Raw genomic sequence first — 19,715 nt, forward strand, 5'->3', positions numbered from 1 at the left:
GACAAATGTAGTCAAAATTATAATAATCTGTGCACAACTGTAAACTGACAGCTTTAGGAAAAAACAAAACTAACAACATCTTACCTAACCTATAACTGCATAATTGTTTCCTAAAAAAGCCAAGGAACCTGGGAGCCATGGTAACAAGCAGGTAGATTTGTTGAAGCTTCATTGGTTTTAATCAAAAATTTTACCTGCAGTGCTACCATAAACGAAATTGCGACTGTGCAGGCACGATTTCTGTGAAAAAGCGATTATGGCTAAGCAACTAGGATGACTTATGAGTCGTTTAATGACATCAACGCTTGTAGCGACAGCAACAACCAGTTCGCTGGAACAGGAAAACCCGCAACATTGCACCGGCGTGACGCGTCGGAAATCTACTTCGGGGAATTCACAGTTGTGATAATGAAGGATTGCTGTGTGATATCTATGACGGCTTGTTTATGAAATAGGTTAGAGGGTGCAGTTTTGGATGTCGTTTTACTTGTATGACTTTACATTGCATATACGCTGTAATGGGATTCAAATTTTTTAAAAACCGGTTCTCTCACTAGCAGCACCCCATATCAACCCGGGGCCGATATACACATAGGCCTATAGCCTACATACGCTTGTTAACAACCGGTTCGCAGAGGTCAATAAAATTCCAAGAACCGGTTGAATCCCACCACCGCGTATACGTCCTACCCTTCTGTTTTTAAATTAATTTTGAAGAAATCTAAGTTTTACATAAAACTTTTTATTTACAAGTATACTATTTGGACGTGAGGTCTATTGACAATATCTAATTCTAAATGATATTTCAAATCAGTAAAATAGTAACTGTTGCTTTGATCTAGTCTAGTGTCTGAATCTTAATCCGCGACTTGGTCATTCCTCATCGCTTGAACTCTGTTGATCAAGTTTAACTTTGTGTAAGTTTCCTTAAAACTCTTCCTAAAACCTTGGGAAAATCTTTAAAGAACTAATCCGTAAATGTTTTTCTGAAGCACATGAAATCTGGAGGTAAAAGCTGGGCTACACATAGTGGTTTCCGATTTTAAGGCTCCAGTTATGCTTGACCCAACATGCTCAGATCATTAAATGTACAAAGAAAATGCGAATTCATAAGAATAAGAAACGCAATGCAGCAATATGCAATGGTTAGCATTTTATTTTTAGTTCCCTCGCAGACAATGACGAAAAAATAACGGGCAACGATGCCGCAAAATTAATTCCAATTCCATTATGTTTACAAAGTAATCCAGTAACTCACATCAACACAAGCTATATACTTTTCTTTGCTTTACAAGACAAGAATGCAGGTTTAATGTTAGCACCACAGCAATTAGCTCATGCACAGTGCAAAGTATTGCCACTAATAAGAGCAAATGGCAAAAATGAACCAATTATTAAAATGCATATCTACTTATAATTTACTGTATGTACAGTTATAGTAATGTCAAATAATAACACTTTTTAATAACCCTTTTCCCAGTCAAAAACATATTGCAAAGGTTGGTTTTCTATGTAAAGTTGCAAGTTTTTTAGGAACCCTTCTTTCACAAAATTAGGTTGAGTGGGGCCAGAGGAGTGTGGGGTTATGGTGACATTTACCATTTCCCAAAGTGGGCTATCTGGGGAAAGGGGTTCATTCGTAAAAACGTCCAAAAATGCAGAGGATATCCAGCCATTGTTTAAGGCCTTCACTAAGCACTGTTCATCAATAATGGTTCCTCTGCCAACATTAATCAACCCAGGTTTCTTTGCTTTGCACACATGAAGCACATCATCTAAAGGAAAACAAAATAGACTAAATAGTTTTAATTTTTATACAACAATAGGCCACACAAGCTACTCATAAACTATAACATGAAATTGTTTCTTAAAAAATCAAGTGGGAAGCTAAAATCTACATATCTTTATAGCAAAGTCATATACCTTTTAAAACTCAAATTAAGTCAAATCCTTTGGCATAAGTGACTTGAATTAAGTCAGGTCATTTTTCAAGTAAGACTCGAGTCAAGTCAGGTCAATGGATATTCGAAACCAAAACAAACAGAATGCAAAAATACCAAATATATATACCAATATAATACCAAAAATCTGTCACAATAACAAGAAACTTATGGGAACATCATAAAATTTGCTTCAGTTGATAACAAGGTATGCAATCGAAGGCAAATATATTCATGTTAAGTCACACTTCCATGTATTCAATACATGAAGATCTGTTTTACTTCAATGCTTAATACTTTAATGCTCAAGTCGTGTGTCATTCATGTAATTTCTTATAAAGAGACTCAAGTACTGGGACTGTATATCATTTACATAGCGATAATTATGCAAGTGATTACGATATTGCGCGCATTGGCAAAATTTCTTTTTGGCAACACTACGCGATCGGTTTTATTATCATTACTATCTTTAAACATATTTCAGTAGAGTCTGGTTGTAAATTTTATGTGCAAATCTAAAGGGAGCAGTCATTCATGCTTATATATCATACAGTATTTAATATCACAAAAAAGCAAAAATGAACATATAGTTTACTTTATATAGAAATCATATATACCAGATCAAGTGTAGCAATATATCTGATACACCAAGTTTTAAGAACAATCAATAAAAATCTATAAGTCGAGAACTAACTTGATAGCAGATTTACTGTGTCCCGAGTATGTGGTAGTGTATTGCAGATGTAATCGCACCTAGATAAGAACTCTTCCAACTGGTTTGAAATAAAAAGTTCATCAACCGCTTTATATCTCTCTTCCTTTTTCTTCAATTCCGATCGTTTTAGACCGTGCACCTTAAATTGTATTTGAAGTTTTTGTTTTTACTTCATAGAGTCAGTTGAGCATCAAACCATCACACTACATGAAAAAAACAGAACTAAAAATAAATGACACAATTCAATTAAAACTAACCCGCATTCCTGCAGCTTTTAGTTTCTCTGCTACAGTAATCCCAATGTCTCCAATCCCTATTATCCCAACTGTAAGTTGTTCCAAGGATCGAAATCTGTTTGATTTAAACTGTTAGGCTCTAAACTCTAAAGAATTATCATACAGAAATGTATTAACAATGATATCTTTGTTGAATCCTTAAGGGCAAGACAAAAATCACGGCTGATGACTGGGCACTAATTTTGTCTTTGTGTTAAGCTTTACCTCCAGTGCATTAAAACTAATGGTTATATCAAGAATTTGGTGTCGTTTTATATTTGGAGTTAGCAAACAATTTTGCTGGCACACCGGCTTCCATTTTTTTCACTTGCCAAACATGAATCACATAATTCTGAATATGAATATGGCAGAAGTAATGTTAAAAACAACTAAAATAAAAAACTCAGCAATTAACCAAGCAATAACACTCATACAAGGATTTTTCACTCAAATTTTAACTTACCGAAAAACGTTTCTGGCTTCATTGATAGTAAGCCATTTCTTTTCACTCTGCGCCATAAACTGCTTTTTCCAATCTCTTTCCAGAGAAATAACTGCCCCTAGTACATAATCAGCGATCACCGGCCCAAACACGCCTCCAAGTCGAGTCAACACAAAATGTGGTTCAAAGTTGGCTAAATCGTGTTGATTCAATTTAGAGAACATATAATCTAAGCCAGCCCACGTAGTTTGAACCCATTTCACACTCTTTGGAAGTTTTGTGAGCACACTCGCACAAAGTTTTGGGTCAGTTAGCAAAACTTCAACACCTTCGAGCTCGTCAGTCAATTTGCTTCCAAGCAAAGTATTGTCAATGTATTTAAACGAGACATGGCGTCCCAACGCGCCCTCGCTGACAGCATTTCTCACAAATTGAAAAAAGTCTGGTGTTTGGAGCAGCACACCAAGTGTAACTTTATTTTTGGCCATATCTATTGACCTTTAACTTGCAATGTACCATACATTATTGGAACTATAGAGAGATAGCAAAATAATTACAAATAGTAATGTATAAATTACGTTAATATTTTTAAGGGACATACTGTATATATTGCAAACACATCAAAAGCGTCACTTCATCTGACAAAAAAAATTGATTGATAATAATTTGGTTACCTGTCACCATGGGAAAGCAAAATCACTCACAACATAGCTAATTAATCAAGTAATCATTGAAACATGACCACACCAAATATCGCAAAAAAACATTGCTATAAAATCAAAAACATGAGTCCGTTGTTTTATTCATCCTTTTTTGGCAGGTACTTTTCAAAAGCATCTTTCACAGTGCTAACTATAGTTTCTGCTTTTGGTACTTTGTAATTTTGGTCCAAATAAATTCCAGCCAACACACCAGTCGCAAAAGTGACAAGTGTCCTCAGCATCTTAAGCTATATTGGTGCTGTGGATTCAATCTTTCTTCTTTTAACTCTTCGAAATGTTCACCTTGATATCAGCAGAGTTTGTACAATTTACATCATCCTTTCATCAGGTAATTGTTTAGTATAAATATTAATCTACAATAAAAATGATCTGGTGATATATATACTGATACATACCTGATACATCACAATAACATTCACCAAGTCAAAGAAACATGCCACTGTATGAACATTAATATTGGTACAAATTTGTGAACAACGTTAAATCGAGTTTCTGTGATCGTAAATAGAAGTCAAAATAGCAAACACAAACCGCAGTGTATATAATTAGGCTTATATATACAGCTGGCTAAAAAGTATGGCAGTTTTTGACAGGACATCGCGCGTACAAAAATACAAACTTGGGCATAATTTTGTTTATTTATTATTACTTGGTATTCAGACAACTTTTCCTTGGTTGTTGATTATAAATGAAAAAGGTAGGGTCAAAAAGAAAAGACGTCACAAAAGCTGTCTCTATAAAATGGCACTGAATTAGTATAATATAACCACCTCATGACAGCCTGGGGCCAAAAAAATCGTCAAAAAAAGAAAGTAAGGGAACTCTGATTTTGTGGTTTCAGGCAAATGCCTCATTCAAAAACAGAAACCAAACAACAACCAGGGAAGTATATGTTAATAAATACATACCCAACGAAAGGTAATTAAGTAAAACTTTAGATGAGGAAAATTCCCAAGGCTCTGTTTTTATACGAAGGACATTGCTACATCATGTGACGAGATATTTCTCCTTAAAGTTATGGCAAGTTTTGCACTTCGTAGCTGGCGCTGTGTTACATGTTTGCAAAAATTAATGCTACAGCCAGTGAGAAAAATTACTCCTTATTCTAACAATACCAAGTTTGTTTCTATTGGTAGAGTGTAAGCTGGGTTATGCCAAAACCAAAATCGTGTCTGTTGTATACTTCTATACCACTTTAAGTACGCACCCCATATACTTTAAACAGCGTTTGAACTGATCGAATACTTTCCAATTAAGTAACCCTCGGGTTAACTCTTATAGTTTACTTTCTAACGAACATCTGTAGACTCTTCAAACTAGGTACTCTTACAGGGGAGAGGTCCCGACCCTTCGTTTTTGTCTGAGGGAAATTTCGATACGAGCTGACAAGATAATACGCCTTAAAATTAAAGACAAGTTTCCCGCTCGGTAGGTGGCGCTCGGTATATCATTTTACAAAAAATTACTCGGTAGTCTTTGATTGTAGGCTACACTATGAGTTATTGGTTTGGGCTTGTGCTAGACACAGCCGGTGTGCAATTCACTTTGAACAAAGCTCTTCAGAAGTGTAGCCTATTTGGTCGTTCGCGGCCTTATTTGCAATAGTGTACAAAAAAATATCAGGTGGTTGACACATTCATGCGCCCGTGTTTTAGTATGGTCTTGACCTGCCTATTTTTCGTCCAGTTTGTTTTCACCATATTATGTAGATTCTGTTGTGGAAGTTAATGTCAATTGAATTTAGTGTCATGACTCATGACCTAGAGTTTGATTACGTGAGTTAATTTTCCCAAGCATGCAATTTTTTTGTTTTGTTTAATCCGACGTCTTTGTGCAGTTACCTCAGTTATTTATCGGCTGGATAGCTGAGTGGGTGGTTAAAATGCTAAGCTCGTAATCATGCCGCCCCTGTTCGATACCTAGTTGCGTACTACCGTATTAGTGGACTACAGAGGCTACGCTGCCTTGGGCAAGGCATTAAAGACGCTTGATCCTGTTCAGTGGACCTGGTGGACAATTCTAAGGCCAAAATAATGTGATGTGTTGAATTTGTAATTGTGTTGAAGCTTTCTACTAGTAAAACACTTGCACAACCTAAATAAGTTTCGTTCTTACAGCTTTGATACAAGACTTTTCATGATATAGTTATATTAGTTAGCGTACAGGCGAATGGCTTGTGGTACACAGTTCAGAAAACCTTGGCCTATATAGGCTATAATGCCTTCATCTATCTATCATGGTTTTCTCAGTTTTAAGGTCGATAACTCAAACTGTTTACTTTTTCTTTCAAAACCCAACCTATAGCTAGGAAAATCAATGAATGCAATGAATTTGAACTAGGCGGTATCAAAAGAATGATCACTAGTTGGCGCCTCCTTTTCTGCATGGAATATGAGCAATCACCTCAAATGAATGAACTTTGGTGATAGCAACTTCAGAATATTTCGTGTAAACTACAATCTACATTAAAACATTGGAGTTCACGCAGAATTTCGATTTGTGTGATCTGATCTGTTGATGTTGTTGTTTAAATTTCCGGTATCTATCGCTGATTGTTGTGGTTTGTGAAATAAAATTGAGGCATCCATCAATTATATGAAGTAGACAAGCAAAACATTTTTCTTTTTTCTTCAAGAGTAATCAAGTGCTCTCAAACGTAATTATTGAAGTCAATAAAGAGATTCCGCAATTACACTTGAAACAACAAGAGGATCGTAAACGACAAGAACCTATACAAAAACATGACGGTACCCTGCTAGGTCCTAATAAAGCTGAAAAATGGTAGGCCTAATTCGAAAAGAAAAACAATCGATTTTATTCTCAGTACTTCATGATTAGTTCTGTTTCTGATATCTAATATAACATGTATTATACAACAACTAAACCCAAGAAAACGATGGAGGTCGCACAGCCAACTGTCATGCATAGCCTATGGCTATGGTGTTGCCGACTTGCCGCCGATGTTGGCATGTACAGCAAGACAGGACAGCAATGCGATCGTGGGGAACACCCGGAACAGAGCTATCTATTATCATTTTCAACTCAGTTTTATATTTTTGCTAAGCTCATATTTTATCAAACGACACTATGTCAACCGTAATTAATCACCCTAAAATCAGTTCGATTGTAAACCGCCTACTAATTACACTTGACTTGACAGTGCAAGCTGAAATATTCGAAAATCTATTTAAAACACGGTTAATAGCAAAGATGTATACCGTTTTTTTGCACCATTAGTATTCGTAAGTGCAACTTTATGATTTTTATGGCATACTTCAAAAATACTGTAATTTTCTAAAATGAACAAGTCACATGTCTGATACCCAGCCAGATTTTTACCGAAAAAGCTTTTTCAGAAAATTGAAAGGAAATTCGTGAAAGTCAAAAGTCGTTTTTTCTTCGAAAATAAAAGATCTAACGAGAAATTTGAATGTGTGGAAAAGTAAATTCAACCAAATTGATTAAAGGTTAGGTTAGCCTATTTAGGCTAGGCTCACAGGGCAGCTTACAAGTATTAAGGCCTATTGCAAGCAAAATTCAGACAATTTTTCAAAGATTTGCGTCTCTGTCTTTTATTTTAAAGCCTGCGCATGATTCAAATTGTGCCTGTACGTTACGTCAATTTGCAGACCTCTGTACATTAAATTAGAAGTTAAATGACATTATTTGAACCAAAATTTTCAAAATTAGGTAATTGCCAAGGGACTTACGACAAGGAACATAGCCAAAAGCAAGCAAATTTGCTTGTTTAAAAGTAATCTTCGAAGCCACAAATCGATAAAGTAAGTCGTTGAATCAAACTGCAAGCACGCAAGTTTATTGCATTGTCAGTTGCAACAACGACAGTGTAAATTGTTCAACAAATCTTAAAGCTGTAAAGGTTATAGAGTATAGACCTATACGCTAAACAGAAATTTAACGTCTTTATTTATGTATAAATTTATTGAACTGTAATGTAATGGTCATCACACGTATTGTTTCAATTTCAAAGAAGCATTTTACAACCAAAAAAATGAACGTTACATCATCACTCAATGGAACATCCTAAACACGCGCTGACAATTTTCATGAATTTTTTTATTTCAGGTCATTTATTTTTTGCAAAGGTTGCATTGCTTTGGGTGGGTCGTTGATGACGTTTACATGAATATAAATTATTTAAGGACCAAGCAGTTTGTTTTCGTCTGTTTCTGTTGAAGCTGTACTCTTTCATCTGACAGTTAATTAACGTTGAATTTCATTTAAATTTATCATCAATTGTCGAAGCCTACATTTTATGTTAAATATGATGTGTAACCTACATTTTGGGTCGAGTCGTTCGTTAAGCAAAAAGTAATAATTGTTTCATTTTAAAAGAATGATTTCAAAGTTGATGCAAAAACGTTTTACAAAATTGACAACGTTTTCGACCCTATTTTAAGAAAAACACGATGCTTGCTTTGAGAACACCAAAATCGACGTGAACAACGCAACACCATGCATTTCATCTTACAACAATACCATCTTCCATTAAACCCTAAAGTCTATGCAGCAGCATTTACTAGGCTATAATTGCTTGAATTCGAAGAATTTCTGGATATAAATAACTGTTTAGGGGTTGGATCTTGCCGTAAGGTGGCAAGCTGCAGGTGTGAAAGGTCAACACACCAACGACATTCGATGGAAATCTAATTTCATAGCTCCAAGAGAAACGTAAATTCGTTGATTGTTTTTGAACGAGTAATTTATTCCTGTGTGACATTGATTCTTTTTCTGAAAATATTTCACTGAAAGCATGTGTTCAGACCTTTAAATGCATCTTCATGAAACGACTGTCATTCTTTAACTATAGCTAAATCTATAACTTATACGTAGTTTCAAACACGCTTTTTTGAAGGAAATAGAAGCGGGTGTTTTCATTAAATGAATATTATTATTGGTGGAACAACTTGGGCATAAGAATATTGGAAACGCGTCGCCATAAATCAATACATTGAGGCAATTTCAAAATTCAACAAGCGTGCGCATTCGTACATTAATATGCACAGAGCGCAATTACCTACGAATAAAACGTTCTTTGCTGCACGTTCATTTGTAAAAGAAAAACATTTTTATGTAAAATATTACGAAGGATTTTTTCGGGGTGAAATTGAAAGCATCACGCCACAACACGTTCCTCTATGTGTAGACTTTAACCAAGAAAACTATGAACTGTTGTTATTTTGATAATAATTTGTCCGAATTCCTAACCCAATTATTGAAATTCTTCGGATTCTATTTAAAGCCACTCGTTATGTTTTAAATAAAAGTAAACTTCCTCCTGTAACTTTACGACCAACACGAAGCTATTCAACGATCTTGATTCTGGAAATTCAAATGCTTACTCAATTCTTGATCAACTCCTTTTCACGATTTATGAAAGTTCGGCGAAATTTTAAAACAACAATTTTGGGAAAAATAAAAACAAGCTACTAGATTTAAAAATAAATTACCCGTTTTAAAGCACGTCACGTTCAACGAAAGTACGTGCTTGGCAACATTCATTTAAAAGCTTTTTGAAACACGGACATTTCTTTGAACTGTTTTATTGCCACATAACTTGACAATAAGCTAAACAGAGAAGAGAGAATAACCTCAATACTTTAATATTTCCTTTTATTTGGACAGGCGCTCGTTTTATGACATTTGTCGCTGACTAGACTATGTGTTTGCAGAAAGGCTCCAAGGTCAGCATCTGCTTTTATATAAGCCTACACTTCCACACGAGTATAAAGCATTATTCTGATGCTTTAATTTGTCAAACTGTCAAGCTTACAATAAGGTTTTCACGTGAACGTTCTGCTATATATCTATGCTATGTGTGCTATATAAATATGTTTTTAATTTGGTCACGAGTCATATAGGAAGGTAGGTCGAAGATAACAATCAACGTCCAACGTTCATATATCGCTGTTTACATTCTACGTTGCGAACATGTTTTGCAAAGATATTCTTTTTTCGTTGTGAACGCAATCGCTCACCCACAAAAGCGAATGTCAAACCATTAACAGGGCTTATTTCGTCGACCGGGTGTGCAGGACTAATGTGAAGACGAGTTTGAAACTGGTGTGAAAAGTGAAATGTATCTAATAAAGTACAGCGTAGGAGAGCTAAATATAGGCGTAATAGAATAAAGTAGGCGTAGGAGAGCTTACAATAACAAAAATGTATTATCAGACTCTATGACTCTATGCCGCCATTTTGACGACTAACCAGGCATAAGTTTGAAAAAATTTTTAATTAACAACGACAAACTTTTGTTATCTTATCAAACAAATATCAAAGTTTTAATTGAAATCAACTTAAAACTTTTGAAAAAGCATTTTTGAGCATTTCACGTTTTTTGATGTATAGCTTCTCTACTAAGCTGGTAGCAAAAACTCCGTCTATATAGGCCTACGTGATAGATTATATTATATTATATATTGCATTGACTTGTTGCCAAAGACTCATAGATTTTACAACACCTCGAAGCTGACGATTCACCAATGGATACCGTCACAATCAACATGACAAATGGTGATGTCTTTGACGAATCGTGTAACATGACTTTGAGCGGAGAATATTTCGAGAACGGGTCATACAGTTGCTCATACATGTACCAGGTATACGGTGTCATTGTTTATATAACTCATATACAAACACATCAGGAGAAGTTTAAAACATCAGGTCAAAGAAATCAGTCAAACGCTCCACTGGTAGTTTATGTTCTCAAGTATTGTTTGTGAGATATCGTTAAAAATACTCTGATCAAAATTGAAAGATTAATAAGTTAGGCGGTCACAAAGCGGTAAAGATAGTCAACCTACGAGACATACTATGACGTATACTTTTTGAATTTTGCCATGAATTGGCCACGACACAGCTCAGCTGGAGACTTATTGAAAATATTTACTTTGTTGTTTTCTCGTTGGTTTGTTTGTCTGTGGATTTCCTGTTTTCGTAGTAAACAAGTTACAAAAGCTCTTCAAAAGCGCAAGTTACAAAAGACTTGTGGTATACGTAGATGACAACCAGCGTTGACGTAATATTGGTCAGTTCCTAATATATTCTATCGCCGTCATTTAGAAACAGCTTTTAACTTGAAATAGTCTAATAAGCTATAACACGTTCATTGTAACACATACAGCATCGTCTTTAAATGCGACCCAAGTATCTATGCAAGGAACGTAATAATTTTTTTCTATTCCAATCTACAGTCGTTGTTGGACTGACGCTTCACAGCCGAAAATGTTATGTTACCCTGACACATTAATCGACATGATGTTAGTTTAGTTCAGCTCAACATCGCTCTTCACAGGAACGGTATCGTGACAGATTTAAGAGCGCGAACGTGGTTTTTAAATGCTGCGTTTTCAAACAAAACCTTTTCAAAGTGGTGCGTTTTTTCTTGGCCTTTTTGTGACCATGTCGTGTCAGTTATGTTGTTGACAATGAACAAATATCAACAATGATGAAGACTTAAGATTAAATTATGGTTGTTTTCGGAAGGATTTTCTGAAGAAGAATCGTCTCGTGTTCGATGAACATCACCTTGCCAAGATCGTGGTCATCTGGGTTATCTTCTTTCTTTCCTGCTCCGGGAACTCCGCCGTCCTCTTCAGCGTCAATAGAAGAAGGAGCCAGGAACGATCCGGAAACACCCAGCTCCTGATGACGCATCTTGCAATTGCTAATCTCATCTTCACCTTCTTCGTTCTACCCATGGGTGAGTATCATCCAATTTTGTGTTCTTTGTGTGTAAACCGGATGAGGAGAATAGTAGCACTTGTAGGCTACCATAGAGTAGCTGTAAGCAGGTTTTTTTTTAAGGTTTGGTTTGGGTGACCGCTAAGTAGTTTTAAGAGACCGCAAGTGTTTCATTTACTGTAGTAGTGTAGTTGCAAGTCCAAATTTTGGGAAACCGCTGGAGAAATTTGGGGGACCGTTTCGGTCCCCCAAAACACCTTAAAAAAAACACTGGCTGTATGTTAAATATCCTCGGTTAAGACATATGCTGGACTTCTCGCATTTCTTTGTAAAAGCGCAGACATTTTGTACGAACTTACGTAACGTTTCCACTATTTGATACATTTGAGGTCTGTTTATACGGTTGGTATTAAAAAGGGACAAAATGAGTACATGAAATAAGCAAATACAAATTTCAACGATTCTGCACCTTATATGGAATATTACATTGTAGTGCGTAAGAAGCGATTGCCGCAGCTTGGTCAGCAAATTAACCTTTCCAGTCAGCACACCGCCAGATAACATTGTCACGACGTAGTTACGTACACGCCTGATGTGACTGTGATAACGGGCATAAGCAGCTGTTGTTACGATCAATACCTGTTTAGCCAGTGATTGAACTGAAAACATCTAGCAGCAGATATTAAATAAAATCTTGTTGATAACAGAAACTGTTCTTACAAGCTATATCGCTGTTTTCTACGCTGTCTTCGCACGCGGGCATAAATGCAGTTCGATTGTTTTAGGTCTTTTAACGCTTTCTAGAAAGCAAGTTTCCATATAATTGACAATACCACCCCGCGTGACACAAGAAATCGTTTTTCCCAAAACATTCCTAACTTCATGCATCACTGATCACTGTCATTATCTTTCGAAGAAAAAAGTTTCCAAAAGCAGACCCCGCTAACTTACTCCCGTATTATACTGGTTAAGGCGAACGAGCTAAATTCTATCACGAGGTTTAGTCTAACTTACAGGTAATGATTTAAGCCTACCATGTAGCATGAGCAAAGTAGCGTGTGTTTCTCTTGCATATATGGACTCCTTCTATACACGCGGCTCTTCTTGAATAATTTTCTATAGGTGGAATGCATTTTTGATAAATTTTGTGCGAAATTGCGTTGTTTTCGAACAAATAACCTGCAATTTATTGCATAGTCACAGCGGTTTAATGCAATTTTAGGCTATATTACCATAATCTCTGATAAACCGTTGACCTTTGTTGTCGGGCCGAGAGTAAGCTCTTGGACCTGAAGATTAATTATATAAAGGCAGTAAACGGTTAAAATTTTGACTTGACATTTTTGTTAGTCTTAAACTTAATCCAGCCATTATGAAGGAACTCTGTCCGTCTGAAGCTATTAAGTTTGTCAATTTAATATTTATGTTGACACATGGACCGAAACTAGAATCACCAGTAAGCAATAGATTGCTACATGTCTGACGTAATTTAATTACGTTTCGGACCCCATAATTAAAAATAAAATTGGAAAGATTCCTTGCAATCTAAAGAATTTATCAAGACCGACCTTTCAATTAAAGTCGCCAATTTGTAACAAACGTCACATCCGGGACGGACTATCCGGGATCCGGGACATGCAGAAAAAAAATGCTTTTACCAAGTTACGCAATGCTGCTGTGTATTAAACAACGTATACGCTTGACCAGCTATTCTGAGCCTACAAAGGCCACCCAGTACCACCAGGGTGGGACATAACCATGGATAGGCTAAACTGAGCTGAACAGGCGTCAGCGAAAATAAAGCTCCAATGAATACGGAATCAACTATGTGTTTTAATTAGAAACAAATTTATCAAATGCAAGTGTAGTGTAATACAGTAATTGTGATGCGTATGTTATGCTGCATCTCAAAACCACATTGGAGGATCATGCTCATTATCCATGGCGTACGTCATTTACTGGTTCTTATGATCAAATATTAATTATCATCGCATGTCTACAGTGTCTTTACAGTCTTACGACATTAAGATTTAGCAGTGTTAAATGATAATAATAAGATCTTGAAACAAAATATAAAAGGTTATGAGTTTCGGTTCAGATGCCTTATGGAACGTCACTTTGGAATGGCGTGGCGGCGACATGCTATGTAGGTCGTTGAATATGCTGAAGCAATTTTCCATGTACATTTCATCAGCTATGATAGCGGTAAGTGTAGAAAAAGGGATGTTAGCTTATGCATTTCTGCTTGTTCTTACTCTGTGGCTGGGGTTGGCACCGGCACCAAGTATTTAACATTAACAGTTGACGCTGTAATTGGATCTACCCTGTATAGCATGGAATCAATTTACTGTAATAAAAACCGCGTTCTCCTGAATGACATCAATTTGAATTTAAGAAAGCCTGTGCGTGCGCTATAAATGTCCGACAAATTGCTTATCGGTTAAATTTTCTTGGTGAATTCAACACATGTCGTTCATGTTACGCCGATAGGAACGGAAAAGTAACAGCGTTAAACAAACGAATCGTTTTGTTTTTGTAACACAACGCTGGATCAATATCGAGTCATTTCGACCAAGCTGTTTCAAAAGCCTTCGCCTGTCTTGTGCTGTCCGTATCAATCTTGTCAGCTTGTGCAGCATAAATTATTGAAGCTGGCTGTAAACGCATTTGTATTTAAATTTTAATTGCATCTATACCAACATTTTTTTACTTTATAGACTGAATGGTTTTGTTTTCATTCATCCCGACAATGCTGTTGAGCTGACACGTTTTATTCTTAGCTATTGTTATCAACGATTTAAAAAGATTAGTTTTTTGATTGTTAAAACTTAAACGTACGGAACAGGAACAAACTGTAAGCCAATTTAGTTAACACTAACACTTACTATAGGTTATGGCCATCGACAGAGTGGCGAATCTCCTGTTCCCAATATCTCCACACAAGCAGAGAGAGCGGGTAAACGCGATATTGGCCATAGCCTGGATTTTCAGCTTTGTCAACTCCGTACCAGCCGTAAGTCGAAAATCCTAAACTGTTTACGTTATGCATTACGGTGCTGCACTTGTGTATTGAATATGTTATATTACCAAACACTTGGCTTTATTACTAGTTTACGGATCATTTTAAAACGGGATTGAACAACGGATATCTTTTTTCTGAAATTGTTCAGATCTGAAAACTATCAAAATCTTTCTATCATTTGCGAACATGTCAATCATTTATCAATAATCAAAATTGCTAACACATCGTTTGTTTCAGTGTGTTATGTTCTCTTCTGGGGATCATTGGCCAAACGAATGCAAATGTCCCGACCACTATATACAGCAGTGCGTGGATTTCAAGATAATCCACAACGGCCTTGGGAAGCAAATCTTTTATCTCTACTCGCTGTGTATCTCCTTTTTCATTCCAGTTCTTTGTGTAATTGTTTGTTACGTGATTATAGTTGTGGCAATTGCAAGGATGGCAAAGCAGGCTAAAGGTAACATAAGTTGCAAAGATACACTCATTTTTATGCGAAACTTACTTTAGTTCGGGTTTCTAGTAACTTGGAATTGAGTTTCCAAAGTTTGGGGACAAAGTTTTAGTTTACGGTTTTTGCATTGCTAAGTTATAAACTTACTTCAAACTAAAGCTCAATCAGCTATGACCGAATTAGCCGTTTTGAATTAAGAAGAAGGCAGAAATGAAACGCTAAATTTTCACTTTTTTGCCACACCATGTTATGTTGTACACGTAGCATAACTTGCACAAAAACAGCCGATTGTGCAAGTAACGAAGGAAAAAATTTCTTAACTTTTAGCTGTTCCAATAGAAAAGCCTTTACTTTTCCTTATAAGGAAAAAGCGAGTGTAGCTTATTTGTGACGAATTAACTCTAAAAACATTTTTAAACTCGACTTGTATCGCTAGTTTCAGCTTTTTCCATATCATCTTGCTATGCAGTTACTGAAGAGCAGTCCTCCGAATTTCGGCCAACAGGAGGCCGCAAAAGCCTAGCTAGAAGGAGCCTAGCAAGGGCAAAGAAAATGTCTCAGATTGTGACGGGCCTTATCACTGCCACCTTTGTCGTCTGTTGGTGCCCTTATTACGTCATAGGAGTCATTCATTGGTTTCAAGATGAGGGCGAAAGCGGCGTGGTTGGTGTCCTTGTAAGTCAAGCCCATTGGCATGTATGATCAGTTAGTGGTGTTGTATTTATAATGTCTCGTGTCAATGACTTGATTCGAGTAGGATTTTCTTATTACTCGGCCTAACTCGAGCCAATTGTCTGAAATAACTCCAGTCACGCTTTGGTGGACACGACTGAGCTTTCTATGCGTCCCGTTAAACCGAGACTGCTTCAGTGTTCCGTTCGGATTGGGGTTTTTCCCAGTTATGTGAAACTTGTTCGAAAATGATCGTTTTTTTGTGTGTACAAAAGTGCTAGCTTTTTAAAAATTACAGTTAAATAAATTCTCTTATTACAAGAGTCAGTTAGGGTTAAAATCACGGTAAGTTTATTGATTTACAACCCGTTTTGTGTAACAGGCGCAAGAAGTAATGCTTCTTTCAATGTATCTTAATCCATGCTTGCATCCCTTTATCATGGTAATGCTTCTGAAAGACGTCAGAAAAGATCTACTGTGCTGGAAACCCTGTCCACTTTCCTGGCTAAGGTGAGTGCAGTGAACTTTGTGTGCAAAAAATAGAAATTTTACGGTGTTTTCTTAATTCTTGTTTTACAAATTTACTCCAAAGTATGAGAAATTTAACCTCAAGGTGTAAATTTTCCATCGGTTGAGAAACCCCGTCTTACTGTCTGCACTTCTAATCAATCATAAATAGTCGCAAGGCATTATTCAGGGGAATTCTCTTTTATTTCGCACAAGCCAATGGGCAATAAGTCAACAATAGCAATATGGTAGGCTACCCACACTGGAGTAGACTACTGTACTGCTGCCCAAAACAACAGCAGCTCGTATGACGTAGCACAATCTTGAAGTATATTAATCTGGATTTCAGCATACCACCCTTTAAGCCAGTGGTTCCCAACCTTTTTTGGTGTCGGGGCCGAATTTCAAACTTCATAGTACGTATGGAGCCGCATGAAAAGACTCAAGTAATTATAACAAAAATTTTAAAGCATGAAATCATGTACCAACGAATAGCAACACTAACAAGAAAAATAACACAAATCAATTTAATGTCCAACTTGACATTGGCTTTGAGCTTTAACAACTTTGTCAAAGCGAGGCGCAATTGTGGTTTAGGATTCAGGAGGCGGTTTATGATTCACAATAAGTAGACAATGGACCATTCACAGCAGTATAAAGTAGGCTACAAGGTGTAACTGTAAGATGTAAAATGAAAAATTTGTAAACAATTTTGACCTAACGCTATAAATTTTGACCAATTTTTGACAACTCAAAAAATAATCGCCCTAATTGTTGCAAATAGATTTTTTATTTTTTTTTGGGATTTTCAGGGGTCATTGAGAGCTGCAAGAAAGCTACCTTGGAGCCGCATGCGGCTCTAAGAGCCGCGGTTGGGAACCACTGCTTTAAGCCCAGGTCTGATTCTAACCAATAGGTCGCTGTATATTAAACCGTATCTATAGCTGAGCTTGGTGCCCGGTCGATTCAACCGACAGAAGATTCAACAGAAAATTCAACTCAAGGACCATTCAACACACAGATGTTGGTTGGGTGATTTAGCCTTTCAGGGTTTAATCGCTCTGGGTTGAATCGACCTGGAACCGTTAAGTTGATGCATCCATAATGTAATCAGATACTTTCACTTGTTTGCAGAAAATCACCTACTAGCGCCATCGCGCGGTTGCCGCAAACGCCGCCACACATCCGACTCGCTGTCATGAAGGATGGTGACGACACTAAACACGTGACCTTTTTTAAAGACGCTGTCAAAAACGATTTCATGTGATAGCTAAAATATAACGCCATATATGTGGCGATGGAACATAGATGCATGACGTAATGAAACGTCATTTTGTACTTGTACTGTACACGTCAAGATTTTTATGTGAAATAGGTTTTGAAATCCCGTTATTGCCCAAAGATCTGCTGAGTTATTTATCAAAACGTTGCTGACACGATAATACATACAAAACGTCCTTTTTCACACACCTTGCTTTTCTATTTGGCTGCTTTTCACTGTTGTTGCCAGTTGCATTTGACCTCAACCAATGAAAATGAACCTCGAAATCGTTTTCCTTCCTAATCTTTGATATTTTCGCTGTAAATAATTTTTGTTGGTTAACTGTGTCGTTGTTTGGACACATTTTATTGTGTTGTTATAACTATATTTTGTCAGCGTGAATGGTTTTCCGACTGAGAACTTTGCTTTTACTTGTAAGACTTTGCCTTGAGCATTTTATATAAATATCAATTATTCAGCGAAAAATAGTATGTTATCATCGGGTTTTACCATTGATTAGCTTTTTACATTTTCGATTACACAGAACAACAACACTGCACTGTTATACTAATATTCGGCATGAGCGCAACGTTTATGATGTCAGTATTTTGTATCAGAGCAAGGTTGCATGGCCGACAAGGCATTATTGCAGATAGTAATCGGCATGAGACATACGTATAGAACTACAGTCAGACCTCGTTAATAGAACCCTGATCAACCGAAATCTCCCTATCCACAGAAACTGCAGGGATCCGATTTCTTCCCATGCATTTTACCCTTTTAATCCGGAAACTTCGCTGTCCGAATCTGACACAGAAGTTTTGAAACAAATGTACTAAATCAATAGAAAAAAAAACGATAAACTAGATTGCGGAGCAAAAAAAATGGTTGTGAATGCACGTTTTTGTGTGTTTTTCGTAGATGACGAAAACAATAGCCAATTATCTATGCACAATGTAAGCTGCAGTGATTTAGTTAGATCAGATCGTCATAAAAAGCGCAGAGTCAGCGCTGACGAGGCAGTTTACTAAAAGCATGAACGTAAAATATATTTTCGTTTCTAGGCGATCGTTCAAATTCTTTTTTGTTTTTGCAAATGATTTTTTTTGACACTGACTAGCTTTTCCCATTCAGAATGAATTTGTTGCCTATCCCATACAAAATTCTGATAATGACCGTGTATGTTCCCGCTCAACAATATTTCACTTTTGCTATCATTCCGATTATCCGGACAACTCGCTAAACCGACATTTTGTGACGAAAAAAAGTGTTCCGGGCTAGGTCTGACTGTAACCAAATATTGGTTTGACGTGTTTATGACCTGTACCAAGTACTGGCGACAAACGGAATGTCGATTACTTAACCAAGTAAACTTTGCCAATTGCTAACGTTAACAAAAGAAATTGTCTCAAAACCGGAATCGGAAATGGTCGATATGTTCCTCCAATGAACAAAGACTTTTGATTGTGCAGATGACCTTAACCAGGCTGATATTTTAAGGTAAGCGAACTTGATATGGAAAAGATATGCAAGTTGACTTACGATCGTAAATCAAAATCTTTTCCAGTGCGTTTTCAACTACATTGACCATTCTAACCTTCATAGCATTTGAACAATTATCTAATATCAAATTTAACTACGATAGGAATAGGTTTGAAAAAAATTTATAATAAAATTGGTGAAATAGCCTAAATAGGATAAACAAGTCTGCCTGGATTCTAAAGAATTCTAAAGCCATCAGCGAAATGTAAATACCTTTAAAAAAGCTTTCTGTTCTATGCAATTGAAATCAAACACGGATATCGAGTCTTTACATATTTTTCGCGTGAGTCAAAAACAAAAGAAAAGGGGCGTCAGAGAAATGCTTGACGTCAGCAAATCAATAGAGTATTATGCATTTTTGGGTGAAAAGGCAATGTTTGTGCAATGTTCAGACGGCGGCAGCCTAAAAAGGCCAAGGTTTAGTCCGAGGTAATTTGACAAATGAAGCATAGACCG

At 36.6% G+C, this 19,715-nt stretch overlaps 2 protein-coding genes across 4 annotated transcripts; one reads left to right on the plus strand and one right to left on the minus strand.

Annotated features, from left to right (window-relative positions):
• Positions 1-1,138: 1,138 nt before the first annotated feature.
• On the minus strand, positions 1,139-4,173 carry LOC143452223 (uncharacterized protein in proB 3'region-like). Its single transcript, XM_076953111.1, has 4 exons — positions 3,394-4,173; positions 2,913-3,006; positions 2,635-2,794; positions 1,139-1,775 (listed from the first exon to the last, which is right to left on the minus strand). The coding sequence occupies exons 1-4, from the start codon at positions 3,858-3,860 to the stop codon at positions 1,462-1,464; spliced, it is 1,035 nt and encodes a 344-aa protein (XP_076809226.1). The 5' UTR covers positions 3,861-4,173; the 3' UTR covers positions 1,139-1,461.
• A 6,107-nt stretch (positions 4,174-10,280) lies between these two features.
• Positions 10,281-18,268, plus strand: LOC143452222 (gonadotropin-releasing hormone receptor-like). Of its 3 annotated transcripts, none has more exons than XM_076953107.1 (8): positions 10,281-10,717; positions 11,604-11,820; positions 13,900-14,006; positions 14,692-14,814; positions 15,061-15,283; positions 15,714-15,952; positions 16,332-16,459; positions 17,591-18,268. In XM_076953107.1, the coding sequence occupies exons 1-8, from the start codon at positions 10,601-10,603 to the stop codon at positions 17,721-17,723; spliced, it is 1,287 nt and encodes a 428-aa protein (XP_076809222.1). In that variant the 5' UTR covers positions 10,281-10,600; the 3' UTR covers positions 17,724-18,268. The 3 variants fall into 3 exon arrangements, with proteins under 3 accessions (XP_076809222.1, XP_076809223.1, XP_076809224.1); XM_076953108.1 differs by having other exon boundaries at positions 10,405-10,717; positions 15,747-15,952; XM_076953109.1 differs by lacking the exon at positions 10,281-10,717 and adding an exon at positions 10,925-11,490.
• The last annotated feature ends 1,447 nt before the right edge of the window (positions 18,269-19,715 follow it).

This window comes from Clavelina lepadiformis, chromosome 4, assembly GCF_947623445.1.
Source record: "Clavelina lepadiformis chromosome 4, kaClaLepa1.1, whole genome shotgun sequence".
In the NCBI taxonomy this organism is placed as follows: domain Eukaryota; kingdom Metazoa; phylum Chordata; class Ascidiacea; order Aplousobranchia; family Clavelinidae; genus Clavelina; species Clavelina lepadiformis.